At 35.3% G+C, this 19,246-nt stretch overlaps 2 protein-coding genes across 2 annotated transcripts; one reads left to right on the top strand and one right to left on the bottom strand.

Annotated features, from left to right (window-relative positions):
• Nucleotides 1–435: 435 nt before the first annotated feature.
• On the top strand, nt 436–8,981 carry foxn1 (forkhead box N1; the record flags this gene model as incomplete). The annotated part of the gene is made up of 8 exons (XM_084126200.1): nt 436–558; nt 1,249–1,572; nt 1,899–2,006; nt 2,824–2,942; nt 3,901–3,997; nt 4,462–4,669; nt 6,098–6,562; nt 8,041–8,981. 8 exons carry the CDS (start codon nt 436–438, stop codon nt 8,307–8,309), a joined length of 1,713 nt encoding a protein of 570 aa, XP_083982326.1. The 3' UTR covers nt 8,310–8,981.
• A 1,655-nt stretch (nt 8,982–10,636) lies between these two features.
• On the bottom strand, nt 10,637–18,803 carry unc119a1 (unc-119 lipid binding chaperone a1). The gene is made up of 5 exons (XM_084126201.1): nt 18,364–18,803; nt 12,975–13,088; nt 12,683–12,782; nt 11,630–11,802; nt 10,637–11,513 (listed from the first exon to the last, which is right to left on the bottom strand). The coding sequence occupies exons 1-5, from the start codon at nt 18,476–18,478 to the stop codon at nt 11,401–11,403; spliced, it is 615 nt and encodes a 204-aa protein (XP_083982327.1). The 5' UTR covers nt 18,479–18,803; the 3' UTR covers nt 10,637–11,400.
• Between the last annotated feature and the right edge of the window lie 443 nt (nt 18,804–19,246).

Below are 19,246 nucleotides of genomic sequence, written 5' to 3'. Positions count from 1 at the left end.
TTTTCAATACAGGCAGTTACACAGTACGACCCGTAAGACTGTAGGTTTGCCCAAAGGCCAAATAGCTTGAGAGATAGATTGTTTGGAGACATGGAAAATACCTTTATGACATAATGTCTGAGGAAAAAAAAGACTTGAGGTTGATTTTTATTGTATATGTATGTATGTCATGAAACATGCTTGAAAACAGGTATTTGTGTGTCCCCAATTTAGCAAGGGTCAAGCTGACAAGCATGATAGCATTATATGGCATTCTTATCTTTAAAACCACAGCCCCTGACACTTTAGTGTAAATGTTTGAGGGTACATTGTATACAGTAGCTTAAGGGATCACATTTGCATATTACATCTATTTGATTTATCTTTCTATCTACAAATAAGGCTAAACACCTGATGAACTGTTGTGTTGTTTTAAAGAGGCAGGTTGAAGGGACGATGTCCTCTGAGTCCCAGGGCCTGTCTTTAAGCAGCAGCAGCAGCTCACCAATTCCTTCTCCTTGTGAACTACACTCCTTTGACCCTCTTGGGTCGCCCTGCTTTCAGATGCCAGAGTCACAGGTATTAATAATTTAATTTATTCATTTTAAAACATTTGTTTGAATCAATTTAGAAACACAGAACGATACATAGACAGATAGACAAATAGATAGATAGACAGATAGATAGATAGATAGATAGATAGATAGATAGATAGATAGATAGATAGATAGATAGATAGATAGATAGATAGATAGATAGATAGATAGATAGATAGATGATGGATGGATGATTGATCCATACACTGTTCTGAAGTTGCCGCTTCTTAGAAACCGCTGCCTGCCATCTGCTCTCATTACGACAGTGTCATAATTATTACTTTTTGATGAGGACATGAACCTCCGCACAAGGCACTATTCAAGGACAAAAGACCCTGTGGCAGAAATAGAAGAATTTCATCCTGCCTTTTTACCAAATCCTTTAGATTAAATATTAATTAATTATGGCCCCTAGGGAAGGCTGTATGTCACATTAAATGCATTTATGGGCTCTTTAGCAGATCAAAGATCTTTACGTGCTACTGCATTTCCACTTGTAAAACTGCTTTATGTTAAAGAGTGCATTAATTAGAAATGAAACTGCAGCGTTGCTTTACATGGAACAGCCTAGGTGTTGCATGTATTAGGCAATTTTAGGTTCTAGGAATTTCATATTGGTGAGCTAATATGCATGTTTTATAGTGTTTTTGCATTATTTTGTTGTTCAATCTAGTGTCACCAGAGCAATGTTGGAGAGGGATTTGCACCGTACTCCCAAAGAAAAAGCGTTCCTTACAGGCAGAAGAGTGCTATTGCCGAGCGCTTTCGTAGACACAGTATAGACGGAAGCCCTGTTGAACAAGAGTCTGGCCTGACGGAAAACTATCACTACCATCCTTACAGACGTCAATGCAGCGAAGGGGCCATCGGTGAGGTTCAAACCTTCAGTTGCCTCAGAAGACCTGGACTGGCTGGGAAACTCACCACGGCCGATGGATTGGAGGAACAATCCTCTTGGAGTCCTTTAAGCACTAATGTGGAGACAACTAGCATCATGGTGAGACTGAGTGATTGTTTAAACAGAATTTTTAAGATTTCTTGTTCAAATAAAAAAAAAAATAAAAAAAAAAAAACATTTTTAAAGGAATTTGCACAGTATTTAGTTCTGGTGGATTTCGTTTAAAAGGGCTTTCAAGGTTATATATATTACCTTGAAGGCTCTTTTAAATTCTTGCCAGCATATTTAGGCCAGAGGCAAAAGACATGGAAAGAAGAAGACCTGCCAGGCAGATGTGCAAGCAGATGTCCTTATTACACTTTCTAAAGAATCATTAACATATGATATGTTAGAACTAAGTAAATCATGGTCTGCTCTTGGGGCAGGGAACTCAACACCCCTACAGTGAGCCTCAGATGAGCTCTGAAGATCCTCCCGACTACACATCAGTTAACCATCAGACGTACAGTGCCATCAGTCCTCTACAACATCAGGTACTCCTGAAAGAATGTGTGATATACTAATTATATACACTACCGTTCAAAAGTTTGTTAATTTTGTTAAGTTTGTTAAAACATCAAAAGTTGTTTTTTTAAAAGTCTCATATGCTCACCAAGTTTGCATTTCTCATTTCAGGATTATTTGAAATACAAATCTATTGTGACATTATAAAAGTCTTTTGATCAATTTAATGCATCCTTAGTGAATAAAAAAATAAACTCTTACTGACCCCAAACTTTGAACGGTAGTGTATACAGTATGTAAATTGATATGACTACTGTAGGTAAACTTTGGCATGTGTAAGAAGGTAGAAATGATCAAATGATAACAGGTTTTGGACGCATGTTCAGTCAAAACATTGGCAGAAAGTTCTACTACATCCTTAGACTGACAAATAACAAAGATTCGCTCTTGTTGAACATGGGTGTAGTATGTAATGGAAGCTTAAAAATTAAACAAGCAAAAATAATTAGTGCTGTCAAAACGATTAATCGCGATTAGTCGCGATTAATCGCAAATATCAAACGTTTGTGTGTATATATATATATATAGATATATATATAGATATAGATATATATGTATACACACACACATAAACATATATATGTATATATATATTATATTTACATAATTACTTTTGTTACATGCAGTTAATCGCGATTAATCGATTTGACAGCACTAAAAATAATACACTAGTTTTTTTTTAATTACCAATAATTACACAAATAGGCATTTATCCCTCTACAGTATATTGTCTTCAACAATTTTAAAATTAAAGAGAGTTATTTTGTGTGTATGTACTGTCTCTAGTTTTACTCTTCAAGAGGAATAGACACGGTTTCTCACTACTATAGCCAAAGCCTCTCATCACAAACATCTCAAGACAATTCTGCCCAGACACTCTACCCTAAACCCGTCTACTCTTACAGGTATGTATTTGCACCTACCTGTATTATCTAAGACATATTTTCAAAAATAGATCATTTTCTGAAATGTCATCAGAAATCTGTTAGTTCTAGTCTCAGGGCCCAACATATTATACAACAAGTACCGTGTTTAAATGTTTGTCACTTGCTTGAGCAACATAATAGGCCAGTATAAATCTATAAAGTGATGAATGGAATAACACATTTATATATATTGTATTAAACGTGAATACTTCTATGAAAAATAGTGTTACTGTATTGTGGATTGGCGCCAAGTGACTGAGTGAGTCACTGAGAAAACACTGATTTGTTCAGAAATGTACAACATAACTGCCATTCTATCTAAAATGTTAATGTTTTAAATGTTAAATGCAACATCATGCCATTGATCTAAATATCAGCTGAGTGTAAATATGTGCAGCTTCATACAAAAAATCATGAAAACCAATTTCCAGCATTTTGAAATTCAACAATTTTGAGTTTTAAACAGTAGAGCGTTGGCACTTGCAACGCCAAGGTTATGGGTTCGATTCCCAGGGAAAGCATGAACTGATAAGAATATAAATGTGCTTTGCTTTGGATAAAAGCGTCTGCAAAATGTAATATATCAAATTATACTAATTAACTGTATTAAATGACGAACAACAAATATTTGTTCATCAAAATGTCTTATAAAACTGATTTAATCAATACAGATATAGTTACAAATAAAAAAGTATAACTAAACTGCTGACAACTGCTAAACCACAATCAGTCATCTGTTCAAGATTCAATTATTTACTATGGTAATGTGAATGCAGTGCACTGTCCCTTTGGCAAGTGCCAGCCAAGCGCATATGTAAAAGCATAAAAAAACATGGTCACAACTGACAATACTCCCAAACAAATCAAAATAAACCAATGCATCACAATAGTCATGTTTGATTGGTGATTTTTCATTGTTAAATATATTTGTTTGCAGTATTCTCATCTTCCTGGCTCTGAGGAATAGCAAAACGGGCAGTCTACCAGTAAGTGAGATCTACAGCTTCATGACGGATCATTTCCCCTACTTCAAGGTAAACTGCACTACCACTTCTCAGAAAAAATTCTATATCTAATATACACTGATCTACAGTGAACAGTTATAGAAGAGGCCTGTTCATGAGGAATGTAACAAATACAGAACGTAAACAGATTTGTTCCTCACACTGCCTGTTATGCCTGTTATGGCATGATCTCTGTATGCCTGATCATTTAATTCACCCTCCTCTTGGCACTGTGCTGGTAAAGGGATTTACAATGTGACATTATTTTGGCTCATCATTAGGTAAACATGCAGATTCCTACCGATCCAGTGTTGACTTCACTGAGGGAAGGGTTGTAAGAAAGATATTTCTTAATTTATTTAGAGAACTGACTGGTACAATCTCTGTTTTAGATTCATTGTTTTTCGGTGCACACCCTAGAATACCCTTAGCCGCTGCCTCGCAACAGTTTAGCGACTGCTTCACAACCTTAGGTTTTATTTGTGATTCCTCAGACAGCACCTGATGGCTGGAAGAATTCTGTCCGACACAACCTCTCTTTAAACAAGTGCTTTGAGAAAGTAGAGAACAAGAATGGGAACTCCTCTCGAAAGGGCTGCCTGTGGGCCCTGAACCCAGCGAAGGTAGAGAAGATGCAGGAGGAACTTCACAAGTGGAGACGTAAAGATCCGCTGACTGTACGGAGGAGCATGGCCCGACCAGGTGCGCGTATTTGTTTGCCTAATCCTAACCTAACCCCCTAATCCTAACTATACCCCCCTACCTAATCCTAAATCTACCCATACTGGCGATTATACTGAAAATAATTATCCGGCGTGGGTCAGAATTTGGCACAACTCCGGTCCTACCTATACGCAAACTACGCAAGGGCCCCCAAACCACCACAGATTATTTAAGTAACATGTAAACATATTTTTTATAACATGCAAATATAAATGTGCATTCAAATTTAGCGGAGTCGTGTGGATATTTATTTTTCCGAATACTTAATGATTTATGTTTATTAAATAACTGTTTTGGACTTGGACATCATGCAGTGCGGCTGAAGTGTAGGACCGGCACTGAAGTTCCCATTTGTTGGTGTGTAAATTAAAAGTGCAAAAAATGTCCCAGATTACCCAAATTCACATATGCGATATGATTATTGTGAATGTATTTTATGCTTATGCTCACCTGCAGTGTTCAAAACTCAAAAATGATAAAACAAATGATTGAACATTGTATTTATAAACATTTCTGTTTTAAGAGAGAATAATGAAAGGCATTTTATTTGAGCCATTATATTAAAAAATTGCATGCATGTATTTATTTAATGTTTCAATAAAATTATATACTGTTTGGGGTACGTTTTTTTGTTTTTGAAAGAAGTCTCTTACGCTCACCAAAGCTGCATTTATTTGATCAAAAATAGAATAAAAACAGTAATATTGTGAAATAGTATTTCAATTTAAAATAACGGTTTTGTATGTGAATATATTTTAAAATGTAATTTATTCCTGTGATGGCAAAATTAATTTTCAGCAGTACTCTAGTCTTCAGTGTCACATGATCCTTCACAAATTATCCCAATACGGTTATTTTGCGCTCAAGAAACATTTCTTTTTATTATTATCAAACAGTTGTCCTGCTTGATATTTTTGTGAAAACTGCGATCATTTTTTCAGAATTCTTTAAAATAAAGTGCATTAAATCTACTGTCACTTTTGATCAATGTAATGCATCCTTGCTGAATTTTTTAATTACTATATTACTTTCTTTTATATTGTATAATATATATTTATAATATATATATATATATATATATATATATATATATATTAAAATATGTGTGTGTATATATATTGATAGTTCCCATTATATGGCAAGCCGTTTTAGCTTAAATTGTACCCAGCATTACTCGTCATAATTGCATTTTACTAGTAAGAATTCAATTAGAGAGCTCTACAATTCAATTCTTACTAGTAGCAATTGCAGTTAGAGAGCTCTGTAATTGTAATTGCTACTAGTAAGAATTAAATTGTAGAGCTCTCTAATTGAATTCGTACTAGTAAAAATGCAATTACGACGAGTAACGCTGGGTACAATTTAAGCTAAAACGGCTTGCCATACCCATTATGCTCATTGTTTTAGAGGAGCTGGAACGTCTGCTTGGGGAGAGACCTGAAAAATTGAAGACTCTTGGAGCTCACTTCAGTCTACCAAGCAGCCATACACATTCTCAGTCCTTAAGAGTTGCCATGCATTCTGCCTACGGACACCAACCTGTCCATGAGACTAGTGTCCTGCATCAGAAGTCTCTCTACAGCCCTTTACCCTCTCAAACTGTCGTCCCGCCTCCCCCCTACTTACCTCCAGACACTTTAGCTTTCCCTTACTACTCTCCAGTCACCCATCAGCCCATTGCTGGGCACCCCTCCAGTCCCAGGACAGGCAGCTTGGATTCCCCCTTACCAGCACACACCCCACCAAGCTACAGCACCGCCCTGCAGGCTGGTCACAGCACTACAGCGAGCATGCAGGAGCTTCTGCTGGATGGAGAAATCAGTAATGATGTTGATGCATTAAATCCCAGCCTCACAGATCTACAATTACATGGTAAGATTGAGTTTGAAAAAATTTGCCATGTTTGCGGTGGTTGAGCACTTTTAGCTGCGTTCACGCTGTCAGTGCCGTGATTATTTGTGCATCTCATTGGAATCTGATCTAAATTATTGTATCGCATATTTGGTTTGCAGTAGAGTGCAACAGTGGAAGTATTTAGTTCCAGAAGTATTTATTCCATTTATTTTTCCCATAGAGATTTAAAGCTATTATAGCTATAGTTATAAGCTATGAACCAAGCCAACCAGCTACGAGGTGAATCACACTACAAACTTTGATTTGAAGCAAAAAAGTTTTTGAAAACCAGACAGAAAGACAAAGGTGAAGACTGTGAACTTAATGGCTTTAGTGATAGAAAGAACTACAGTCCCGTGAAGAATTTCAAACAGCAAAATCAAATTAAAAATGACGGAGAAATATAAAACTACTCATTTAATGCTAATTATATATAAAAACAAAATATTTGTTTATTGCAAAATATGCATAATGTACAAACATTTAAGTATTTTGAAAGCGTATGGAGATTGCCTCGATTACGTCATTTGCAGTGCAGTGCAAGAGTGGGCAGAGCTTTTTTCGACTCTGATAATTATGCTATAGAATAAAATTGCCATACTGTATATTGAACTGATATTACACTTATATTTCATAAATTTAAAATATACTGTAGTTGTACTATAAATGTTTTACCGCTGTAACTTAAATGTTTACTGGATCCACTAGAGGGAGACACAGGATAAGGAATCTTTTAAGCCCAATACTTTTCTATCTGTTTCCATCCATTTGAATGGAAATACATGCATTTAGTTAATTTGTGTAACTATAGTGTTGATGACAGTAAATCTGTGAAACTTTAACTTTTTAGACACCAATGAAAAACATTTTTCAAGTTGCCAGACACAACTAAATATATAAAATTGTCTCTTCATTTTAAATGGACAAAATTATGTCTTTTTTACTATAATATAAACTTTCTATAAAGACATTTATTGTTGTGGTATGAATAATAAAACAAACATGTGTGCGTTAAACTGCAAGCATAAGGTCAGGAGGCAACACATATAGAAATAAATGATAAAAATGAAAAGGTAAACATGCTTCAGATAAATAAGGTTTTGAGCTGCAAATTATCTTCACATTCATTTGAAATTGTCCTGTGACATCCTATGACGTGATTCAAGAGAAAAAGCTAAAGGCACAAGAGAAAAAAATTAAATGACGGTTTTGAAGACAGAAAAGACGATTTCCACAATTAAAAACGATATTACATTAAGGACATCTCCACAATTATTAACAACAACAAAAAAAAAAAAACTGGGTATTTAAAGTGCACTTTTTCTTTTTGGAATTTTCATTGTGAACACACTACTCGCACTATTTATACTTAAAAACATCATAGAATAGTGCATACGTGCGCAAATTGGGATGCACCCCTGTCTGTTGATGTTCATGTTCTCTGTCTTTGTTTAAAGGGAATCTTTGGGAGGAGCTAAGGAATGACAGCCTCGCTCTGGATTCACTGGTAGTTATGGACACAACCCCTTTCCTACCCCAGCTCAGTCCCAGTCAAGTACGGGATAGCGTGGGGGTCTGTGAGGGTCTAGCGGAGACTGAAGGTGGGATGCAAGGCAGCGTTTCTGGGCTGTATCTCAGCGGGCTCTGCACAACCGCGTTCACCAGTACAGACAATATGTCAGCTCTCCTTTCTTCTTCAGGAAACACTCCCATTCCTCTTCTATGAGAAAGTTACCTCTGTGTAGCATCCCATCAAGCCATCTCTACTTTTTCCAAAGTAGAAAAGGTTATATTTTTGAATGTCTAAAATGTGTGACTTCTATGCTGAATGGTGCGCTTGAGTTATAAAAATGACATTATAGCTTTAATGTTTTTATTGCATAAATTCCATCCCAATATCCAAGGCTCCCATTCCATTGTCCACAACAATATTCAAATACCCCATGATTTTTTGAGTCATTTACTGGATGAGGGTTAAGGATAAAATATACCATAGTCATAACTAGTGAATATGAATATAAAAATGAATATTTATAAACTGTATAAAACTGCCCATGCAATTTTTTATTAATTCACATGACCAAAGTTCTGAAAGCATTTAATGCTCAAAATCACTTTAATGTGGCCTACATTGAACAATGTCTAATTTTTTGTTTGGTTGAAGTTTGCTGAAATTCAACAATATATTAATATTATTTGCTTTTGTACTTTTGCTTTTGAAAAAAAAAACAAAAAAAACTGGACTTGTTTTATAGTCAGTATTGATTGTTGTTTGCATCTGCCCTGACAACCACTGGGGGGTGTAGTTGCCTCTTTTTTATACTGTCTTTCCACAGTAATGCACATTAAAGGCACTGTAGTAAGTACAGATCTCCTGAATTGCAGGATTTTTACTGTCTCTGCGAGTTTTTTTTTGTTTGACAAAATTATTCAAATGGTTCATAATTTTTGATTAAGCAAAAATTAGAGCCTTCTAGTACTCAAGTCCATCAGGTGGTCGATCTATTATCTACCAGAACTGAACCTCTCAACATATAAGGCAGTTGAGTTATAATACATTATATACAACAGATCTATGCATTTTGCTGTAATTAGACTTATTAGAAAATATAGTAAATGTTTATTACGGTAAATAATTATTATAGCCATTGGTTGTATCTTATATTATTCTTTTTAACTATCTGCATACCATTCAAAAGTTTGAGGTCAGTAAGATTTTTTTTTAAAGAAATCAATATTTTTTATTCAACAAGGACACATTAAATTGACCAAAAGTGACAGTAAAGACAGTTACAAAAACTTCTATTTAAAAACAAAAACAAACAAAACAACAACAACAACATTTTTTTTATATTTTTTGGAACTTCCAGTTCATCAAAAAGAAATCTGTATCAAAAGTATGAAAGAACCATCATTAACAGTGTTGGGATAACGCATTACAAGTAACGCGAGTTATGTAATCAGATTACTTTTTTCAAGTAACTAGTAATGCATTACTTTTAAATTTACAATAAAGTATCTGAGTTACGTTTTCAAATAAATAATGCAAGTTACTTTGTTTTCCCAATTATTTACTGACAGTTCTGTGCCCATGTTGAGAGAAATCAGGAGTAAGAGGCAGAGGCGTTGTGTACGCTGTGATAACATAATGCTTATTGTAGTTCTATACTAAATGTGCGCATGCATTTACTCATCTCACTTACACAAAAACAGATTCATTGTTCCTAAAAATGAATACAAACAATGCAAACTCAGAATATTACGCAAACCAGCAATAATGAATTATGTTAAATTACACAAATACACGTATTTGTATTTAAAATATATGTATTTAATCTCACTTTATTAACCAATGCCTTTGTCGCTGACTTTCGATGATCCAGTTCAACCATACGAATAAGCAAAAATGCTAGATAAACATCACATTTGTGTTTCATTTTTGAGTTTTTATTGCTTAAGCAAGAGTGTTGAACATCTCCTGTTCTATTTTTCTGCAATCCAGAATGGCAGCACAGCTGAAAGGTTTGTTTGAGCTATACAGGTGTGAAAGAGCCTTTACATCTGCCAAAATAAACCTTTTTTTGCTATAAAACAAGCACTATGCAAAAGTAATGTAACATTTTTTTCCATAAAAGTAACTAAATTACTTTTTAGGGAATAACGTAATATTGTAATGCATTACTTTTAAATGTAACTTTCCACAACACTGCTCATTAATAATAAGAAATCTTTCCTGAGCATCAATCAGCATATTAGAATGATTTCCGTAGGATCATGTGACACTGAAAACTGTAATGCTGAAAATTCAGCTTTGCCATCACAGGAATAAATTACTATATAAAATATATTAAAATAGAAAACAGTTATTTTAAACTTTTTTTTTTTTTTTTTTTTAAACAATTACTGTTTTTACTGTATTTTTGAGCCTTGAGATTTTCAATGACACTTATTTCAAAATTTTGATCAGTAGTGTACGATTTAAGCACTGTTTTATCTATTACAACACTATGCAGGAGTCATATGAATAAAAACAATAAATTAAATCAAACATGATTTCAAGCACTGGAATTTTTATTTTTCTCTTTTTTTTTGTTAAATTCCATGAAACAATTACACATAATGGTATAACGATACTATATTATATAACTATTTCTGACAAAAGATGCTATTAAAAATATGTTTGACAATGTATATCAATATAAATAAGAGCATATTAATATAAATAACACAGATTTACATCATCATTGACCAAATTATAAGTATTCAAAAAGGAAAATGAGAAAAGTTAAGGAAAATCAGGGCCTTTCAGAGAATCTAAAAGGCAGTGGGTGCAATGTCAGGGCAAAATACACATTTCCTTGCAGAGCTCCTGAAAATATTCCTTCCTTTAAAGGTTCAAACACACTGCACCTCACTCTACATGAGCCTCTTTTTATGCATTAGAAGCCTTGAGTGGTGTCACTCACTGTATGGACATTTAGTCACAAATCATTTGGCTTTGGGCTTTGAAAAATACATAAAAACAGAGCATGCAATTAATGCACATGTGCACAGGCACACTCATGAACTCAATGAGATACACAATTATCACATACTTTAAAAGATTCGAAGGAGAAAAAAAGTAGTACAGGCCCATTTCTTAGAGTAACATTCTCTCTCTGTCTCACACACGCACAAATACGCACACACACAAATCCTGAGATTTTTTTTAACCAATGCATCATCACATATAAAATTAGATGCCACTTTCAGTAGATGTTCCTATGCCAGTCCACTGCAACTGGATGCAGATTTCTGCAAATGGTGAAAATAACTTCTTACGGTCCACCGTTATAGGAATAATCTGCCTTATTGTGCATTACTAGCTTGTTGTCCACAAAGTAAAAGCTGTCGGATTGTGTCTCATATGGGTGAAGGATCATTTCACGCACTGTAGAGGGATGCAAGAAACACAATGTCACTTGTATCATGTCCTGCTACAAGATCACAAACCAATCAATAGTTATTAAGTCACACTCTGAATTCATAAAAAAGTTCATGACTTACTTATGTCTTCAGAGAGAGGTGGGAATTCATAGATGTGTTCGCAGGTATTCTTACTGCTCGGGATGCAGAAGCCAAACTCAAAGTCAAAGCTCTTCAGCAGCTGCCCACGGAAATAGTGCCGCTCAATCATACGAAAGTTGTTGATTGGAACATCGCCTACAGTGAACTCAACCCTGTGGAGGCAGGAAAGGACACATTTAAGGTTATGTAGTATGTAGCAATGCAATCCCTACCATGTTCTGGATGGAGACAGCGTACGCAAGAAAAAGATTCAATGGGGTTCTATGTACAGTAGAACCTTAGGGTTCTTGGCTCAAATTTAAAGAACACTTTATGCCAAAAAGGTTCTATATAAGATGAAATATCTTAAATGATTGCATAATACTTTCATGTTTAAAAGGTTACTTCCCCTTTTCTCAGTATGCTTTCAAGCTGTTTTAGTCATACAATTTAATCAAAAGAAAACATTATTTCAATCAAAATGAACTAAAGATCATATTTGTTTTTCATTTAGCACTGCCCTTTATAAGCTACATGATTTACATGTTTCCCCGAAGACAAAATAAGTAAAATTTAGAGAGTGAGACCGTAAACTATCCAGCAAGAGAGATCTTCTCTTTTCAATGCTCTTTTATTGGTGATTAGAAGAGTGATCGCTGTCTGTAACCAATCCGATGAGCGGATGCATGCTGTCATCTTATATAACCGTATATGCGGGGGAGTGGCTAAGCATGCAAATTCCACTTGCCAATTTCATTGCCCATTTTTCTAAAACTCAGAGGTACAAAGGGAACTATCCTACTTTCTCCCCTGTGACATGGAGGGTCATTTGTTCAAGTATTCATCTGTCTAACATGGACTTTTTTCACTTGGAAGGAAGTTTTAAGTTGTTGAAACGGCATGTTTTCATATTATAATTAACCAATCTCAAACTTTTTTTCATTGTGATATGACTCCTTTAAGGATTAAGTCAAACAGACTCAAGTGTGATTTCAGGCTAATTTTAGCTTGCAATTTAAGATCAAGTGTAATCCTGTCACTGATTGCACTTACGTGGCGCCAACCTGGCGTAGTCGGAGGAAGGCGGGGGTGAACTGGTAACGCACAAAGCGTCCGGCGTTCTGGTCAAAGTCGGTTCTGTCCTCCCCACTCTCTGTGAATCAGAAAGGGGTCGGCATTATCAAATGAGCCTTTGAAGGGCTCTTGTGCAGCGAGCTGCATCTAAATGGAAATCAGGGCTTTATGGCGATAAAAAAATCAAGACAAGCCTTGCATTTAAATGTGCAGCCTGTGTATAGTAGGTGGAGTGAGGAAGTGAATTTGAGAGGTCTGGTCTTTGTCTTACCTGTTGTAGGGGGTTTGGTGATCTCGAAAAGAACTGTGCCAGTCTCCATGTCTCGGATTTTGAACCTGGTGAAGTCAATCTTGTGTATGTTCTGCTCTGGACCGCAGAGGTAATCTATGGAAACAAAACCCAACCGCAGCGGTTCAAGATGTGCCTCAGTTACGACTCTCATTACATCAACATTTGTAAGATAATGAAATATGAATGGAACATTAATGTGATTCTCTCCAGACTTGTCACAACATTTCAAAATATAAAGCTAACCACATTTTAACACTGGGTATGTGTGCGTGACATAGGTCACATGCATCAAGTGAGCTATCAAAGATATGCCTCAGGGCTGAGCAACGCTGAGAGCCGTAACCTTGTGTGATAGACTGCAGGGACAAAAAGAGCTATTTCTGTTCTCTCTGATGTTGTATGGAAATGACATTGATGATGACCATACACCTACTCGATTCATTACCTGCCTGCAGAGACTGATACTGTTTAGAAATACTGTCAGAACAATGGGAAGTATACCATCAGACAAACATTATTGAACACATTGTGCTTTCATTTTCAACATTTTCTATTGGTTTTTATCTTAAGAGTGCCATAACGGTGTGTTTGCTCATTTTGATTGGATATTTTGTTATGTTTTATAATATTATTTTCCATGTAGCATTATAATAATTTGCTTTAGTGTGTGTACATATATAATATATATGAGTGTACTGTGTATAATTAAATTTGTATCTAGAAATACACACACATACATGTATATATTTAAGAAAAATGTGTTATTTATATAATAATATAAATGATATATAAATATATACAGTATATGTATGCAAATATTTCTTAAATATATACATGCATGTGTGTGTATTTATATATACAAAATAATTATACACAGTACACACACATATATTATTTAAACACAAACTTTTATTTTGGATGCGATTAATCGCGATTAATCTTTTGACAGCCCTAATATATATACATATACACACACACACACACACATCATATATATATATATATATATATATATATATATGTGTGTGAATCTATGTATTTAACTTTAACAGGCCTTAGGTGTCCTTGGGCCCCAGTTTGAAAATCTAATGCAATGGCATTTGTAATTTGTAAGTGTGACTTAAAGGTGCACTGTGTAATTTTTAGCGGCATCTAGTGGTGAGGTTGCGAACTGCACCCAGCAGAAGTTACGGTGGCCAACAGGAAAATATGTCGTCGTCTGAGACAGCAGAGTAGCCAGTTAAGCAATGAGGTTTCTTTACAAAGATAAATTAAGAAATTAATTTTACTTGATTGTTCAGTAAAACGATAGTAGTGCGAATATTATTGTTACTTGTTCATCATTGTGTCAGTGTTTTATTCGCTGACTTTAGCTAGCTTCTTTGCACGAAGAACAACATAGTTACGAGGCGCGTTTGTCCATTTAGGGCTACTGTAGAAACATGTTGGCGCATTTCAATGTAAGGGGACCCGCGGTGTATGTCGATAGAAATGGCTCATTCTAAGGTAATTTCATCATAACGGTTAATTAAGTAAGGCCTACACCACTGAAAACATAGTTATGTATATGATATTGCATTTCTGTCAACAGATCCTCCTAAATATTACACAATGCACCTTTAACTGTCCAAATATTTTTTGGTGTTCACTATATATGGGGATTTATTTGTGTCCTGGAGTTGGTAAAAAGTTTTAGCCAGCCACTCGTATCATGCCCTTTAACGTTCGTCTCCCTTTCCTCATGCCAAACTCCCAAAGGAGGCATATGAGGTGCGAGGAGCAGCTGTGTCAGCCCTCTTCTACCTGGGATGGATTATACCTAAGAAGCTTACATTGTTCCCCATCACATGGAGCAGATTGGTAGATACTAAGGGGATTTAGGACAACTCTAAATTTTGAGAAGTCCATCTCTGCTAGGATGACATTGAGATGAGTGTATTACTTCCTTCCTGCGAGACACTGAACCGTAACAGTATCCCATAAAATTCACATTTAAACATTGAAGAAGCTTAACCGAACCTGTTTGACGTGCGAGAATGAACTTCATTGGTTCTTGAGGAAGCTCAAATGTGCTGCGTAACACACGAGAATGAACCTCATTGGTTCTCGCACGTCAAGCGAACATGCTTGTGCTTCTGTTTTAGTTGATACATGTTTATATGTGAATAAAACCCTAAATCCAATTTGTTCATCATATAAAGCGATCATGCCTCTTCAGAAAATGTGGTCTAAACCGCTCAATTCATATGGATTAGTTTAACGATCTCTTTCTGAACTTTTTGAAGAGGTAGTTGCATAGCAGTGAAAGGAGAAACATAAATCTTTCAAATTTAGTGACTTCATTAGTGTTCCGAAGATTTACTTTTTCAAACATGTCCCGCGGATATTGACACGTTCTCTGAGCACGAGAGCCAATTCAGAGTAGAACACTGAAACCTGAATAGACAAGAAACGGATACCTTGCATAATTTCCTGCGTTTTAATGCACTTGCCAATACCACAAAACATGCTTGATATATATCGACACTTTTATACCTCTCGGTGAACTTGTTCATGGAAATGTTTTTTGTAAAAAATGAGTTATTTCTCTCTGATCCTTAAAGATGGCCTTTTCTTGTGAAATCTAACGTAGGCCAGGTTGATCATTCATATTAAGCTATATTTGTGTGATTATCTGACAAAATGTCAAATGTGCAATTCTTTAAAAAATCTTATCAGAGCTGTGTCAATGTAGCTTCCCAAACCACCATGGTGCCGCACTTCACTGCTTCTAATGCTGTCACCTAGCAACAAATCTTTTGATACCAATCCAGAATAACTACCACCTGTTATTGTAAGGTAAACAAAAGGAACTGCTCTGTAAAACAAACACAGATTATGAACGAAACAGCATCCATTTACAAGACCACACAGGTCCATTTAGATTTATGAGGCATAATGTGCGTATCTAAACACCATAATTCATTCTTTATGAAGTAATGCTTCCAAACACTAAGTAAAGCGCCAAATTGAGCAGTTAATCAAAAGATTATAGGAGGATGTCATGTAACCATTTGCTAAAAAGCCAATCCACTTCCCTAATGAAATTGAAACACTTATTAACATAATTTATATTTATACTATTTATCACTTCATCCATTAACATACTCAGTGTTCTTGTTTATAACAGTAACATGAGATAAAGAGGACAAAAATGCAATTTGTAAATAATAATGAATCCAAAGCAAGCATGCTGTCCACCTTCCTCAGAATAGCAGCCTGTATCCTTAAACAAGAACAGCTTCTATTTTTAGAGCACTAATCCAAGTGATTAGCCAGACACCAGATTTTCTTCCATTTAGAAGAAGAGTGGCATCTTAAAGTGATATCTCAGCACTTCTCTCAGGCATTTCCTCTGTGCATTTGTAAATATATTTATTCAAAGAGGTGTTTTAATTCACACCTCAGAGGATAATAATACATTGTTGATTTTTTAACCGCAAACCACTCGCATTTCAGAGCTAATGACTCACACAAATGGTGGCAAACATGAGACAGTGTAGCTATTATGTCCAAGTAAAACATTCTTTATGGACTGCGAGAAGTGTAACAGTAATGCAAATGTCTATCAGTCAGTTTTGGCAGTGCCAGCTCCGTAAAACTGTTGTATCAGTAGAAACTGAGCATTTGCATTCATCCACAGATCTGATCTCTGATCAAGTAGCCTATATTTGTTTTAGTGCCAGATATAATGTCTTGCATGCAGGATCAACAAGCTCAAAACACCAGCTCACAAGAGTCATCCAGTCATACTAAAGTTTAGCATCTGAGTTCCTTTGCACAAGGTGATGAATGCTTATTGGTCAAAGATCATAATATACAAACCCAACAATGCTCTATTTTAAACTAATCAAACTGTTTTTGAATAAGTAAAAGCAGTTCAACCAAATCAGCATTTTAATTCCTTTTTAAATGGGTTCAGAGGATTATTAGTCATATCAAATGTTAACACTATGCACTGCAGTATGATTGATCCTCAACAAATATCTTCAATCATCATCAGACACTAACACTGATAGGTGGTTAATGATACAAATTTCAATGAAATGCGGAAGAACCATGCATGCATTACATGGAAATTTGTATCAATAACCAACTATCAGTGTTATTTGATTACTGAAATACTTTTATAGATTTTTATTAATATTTCAATTAGTTTCTTTTTTTATTTTCTTTTTTACTTTTATTTTTGGTCAACCTTTTAATTTTTTTAAATGTATCTATATAATTTCCATTTTAGTTTTGGTAATTTTTGTACATGGAGTTAAATAAAAAATAAAATTTAAATAAAAATGAGAGATGCTGATTTGGCAACTAGCTGAAATAAAGTAAGTTTTGTTTATATTTTATTTCAGTTAACATTTATTGTATTTCAAGTAATGTTTGTTTTTTATGGTTTTAGTTAACTATAATAACCCTGCCACTTGTTTAAGAATGTGATATGAACACAAAACATGCCCTTTCTTGTATGCTGCCTCAGAAAGAATGAATCCGGCAACATTATTGGAAGAAATTCTCTTGTGCATTTATCTGTGTGGCACAAAGTTACTACACACATAAGCCTACAGTAAAGTATAAATGCTTAATCTTACATGGAAATGTAAACATTCATTAGCAGTGAGTGAATAATGTATTCACCATCCTCTAATCCTAAAATATTTTATTCAGATTCTAGAAAGATCATTCCTATATATTTAATGACTTTTCACAGACTTTTTAAGAGGTGACAAATGCAAACCTTTAAAACTGGCCTTAAGTTAACTATAGCCATAGCCTACATGCTAAACAAACAACTATGATTACATATTTCGTTTATTGCGTTAAAATGAAACTTAACGTTACTCAGTTTCAAGATTTAATTTTTATATATTTTTTTATATATATATAGCCTAGTCTATTTCTCGATGCTCAGCCCGTTCATCAGTAAACTTACTACGTCGTCATTGTAAGCACTACATTGGAAATCCATAGTGTTTATTTACCAAGGAAGAGCCGATTGAATTAGGTATAGGTAGGCTATATGATAGATAGCCTATCACTGGGTTCGTTCGACCAAAAAAGAGGACAGTACAAAGACGTAGCCTACTCGCTAAATGAAAACGTTACATCGACGTCACATTTTAAACGATGACGCTCTATTCTAAATGAAGTTTCGCACTAGAATGTCACGGCGCGAGACTAAAAAAAAAAAAAAAACGTATGAATAAACGTGCCGTTTCGCACTGGTAAATTATGTGCAACAGTGTGAGCTAGCAGAGCAGCTCGTCAGCCGTGCGATTGTTTTCGGAAGCTTCCTGTTTGAGAGTGGCATTGATATTACTGAACTTACTGTCTGTGATCTTCTGCAGCCCGAGTACATCATCCGGCGTTATTTCTGTGTTTTTTAACAAATCTTCTTCAGTCGTATTTAGGACACCCGCGTCGCAGCCTTGCTTCACTTTCATGTCTAAATGCGATAAGACGCTGCTGTTGTTGTTCGTGCACGAGTTGCGGTCTTCGCACCAACCTTTCTGGCAAGGGCCGTTGGTTTGCCTCACCTCTGCTGTATTATGCGTCCTGGTTATTTAACGCAGGCTCTTTACTGATACAAGAATAGCGCATTCACCTCCCCCAGCCAGTCTGTCTTCTAAGGATGTTGTGTTACCGTATTTTAGCTATTCATTTCCTAAGGCGAGGGACTCTCGCTCTGTAATCTGCATGTTTGTCTGCAGCTGAAGGTATTAGAGCAACCACTTCATGTAGCCTAATCGAGCAAACCCCGAGAGAGATGAGCAGTATTAACTAAGTGCGGAAGGAAGTGGGCTGACGGTTCACTCGCTCAAGCCGCTTCTTTTTAAAAGTAAATGTCTACCGTCTCATTCTGATCAGACTTGTTATGCACTGTATGGACAAAACTTGCATTTATTCCTCTTTTCTTGGAGGAAAACCGGAAAATGATGAAGCTTTTTAACAATAAATATATCTTATGTATTTAACTAGCCTATATATTATCGGTATAGAGTACATTATATATGTATATGTGATATATATATATATGCATAATAAATTAGGAAAAATGATACACATATTTGGAAGTGAATAGCCTACTTTGCTATCTGAACCATGGCAAAAACCATGTAAAAAAAATTGCTCTATTCACTTACAAATATGTGTATAGTTTGTCCTAATATATTATGCATTGTGAATTACATAAATAATTAAAAATATTGAAT

This window comes from Abramis brama (assembly GCF_963993115.1).
Source record: "Abramis brama genome assembly, chromosome: 10".
NCBI lineage: Eukaryota > Metazoa > Chordata > Actinopteri > Cypriniformes > Leuciscidae > Abramis > Abramis brama.
This window is presented reverse-complemented; position numbering and strand designations above follow the sequence as displayed.

What these genes read in the sequence shown, in the direction of transcription:
- unc119a1 (XM_084126201.1), bottom strand. Translation starts at nt 18,478, where the DNA reads ATGAAAGTGAAGCAAGGCTGCGACGCGGGTGTCCTAAATACGACTGAA. An exon ending in GCTGCAGAAGATCACAGACA is followed by an intron (nt 13,089 to 18,363) that starts GTAAGTTCAGTA and finishes TTGTTTCCATAG; the next exon opens with ATTACCTCTGCGGTCCAGAG. An exon ending in CACCAAACCCCCTACAACAG is followed by an intron (nt 12,783 to 12,974) that starts GTAAGACAAAGA and finishes TCTGATTCACAG; the next exon opens with AGAGTGGGGAGGACAGAACC.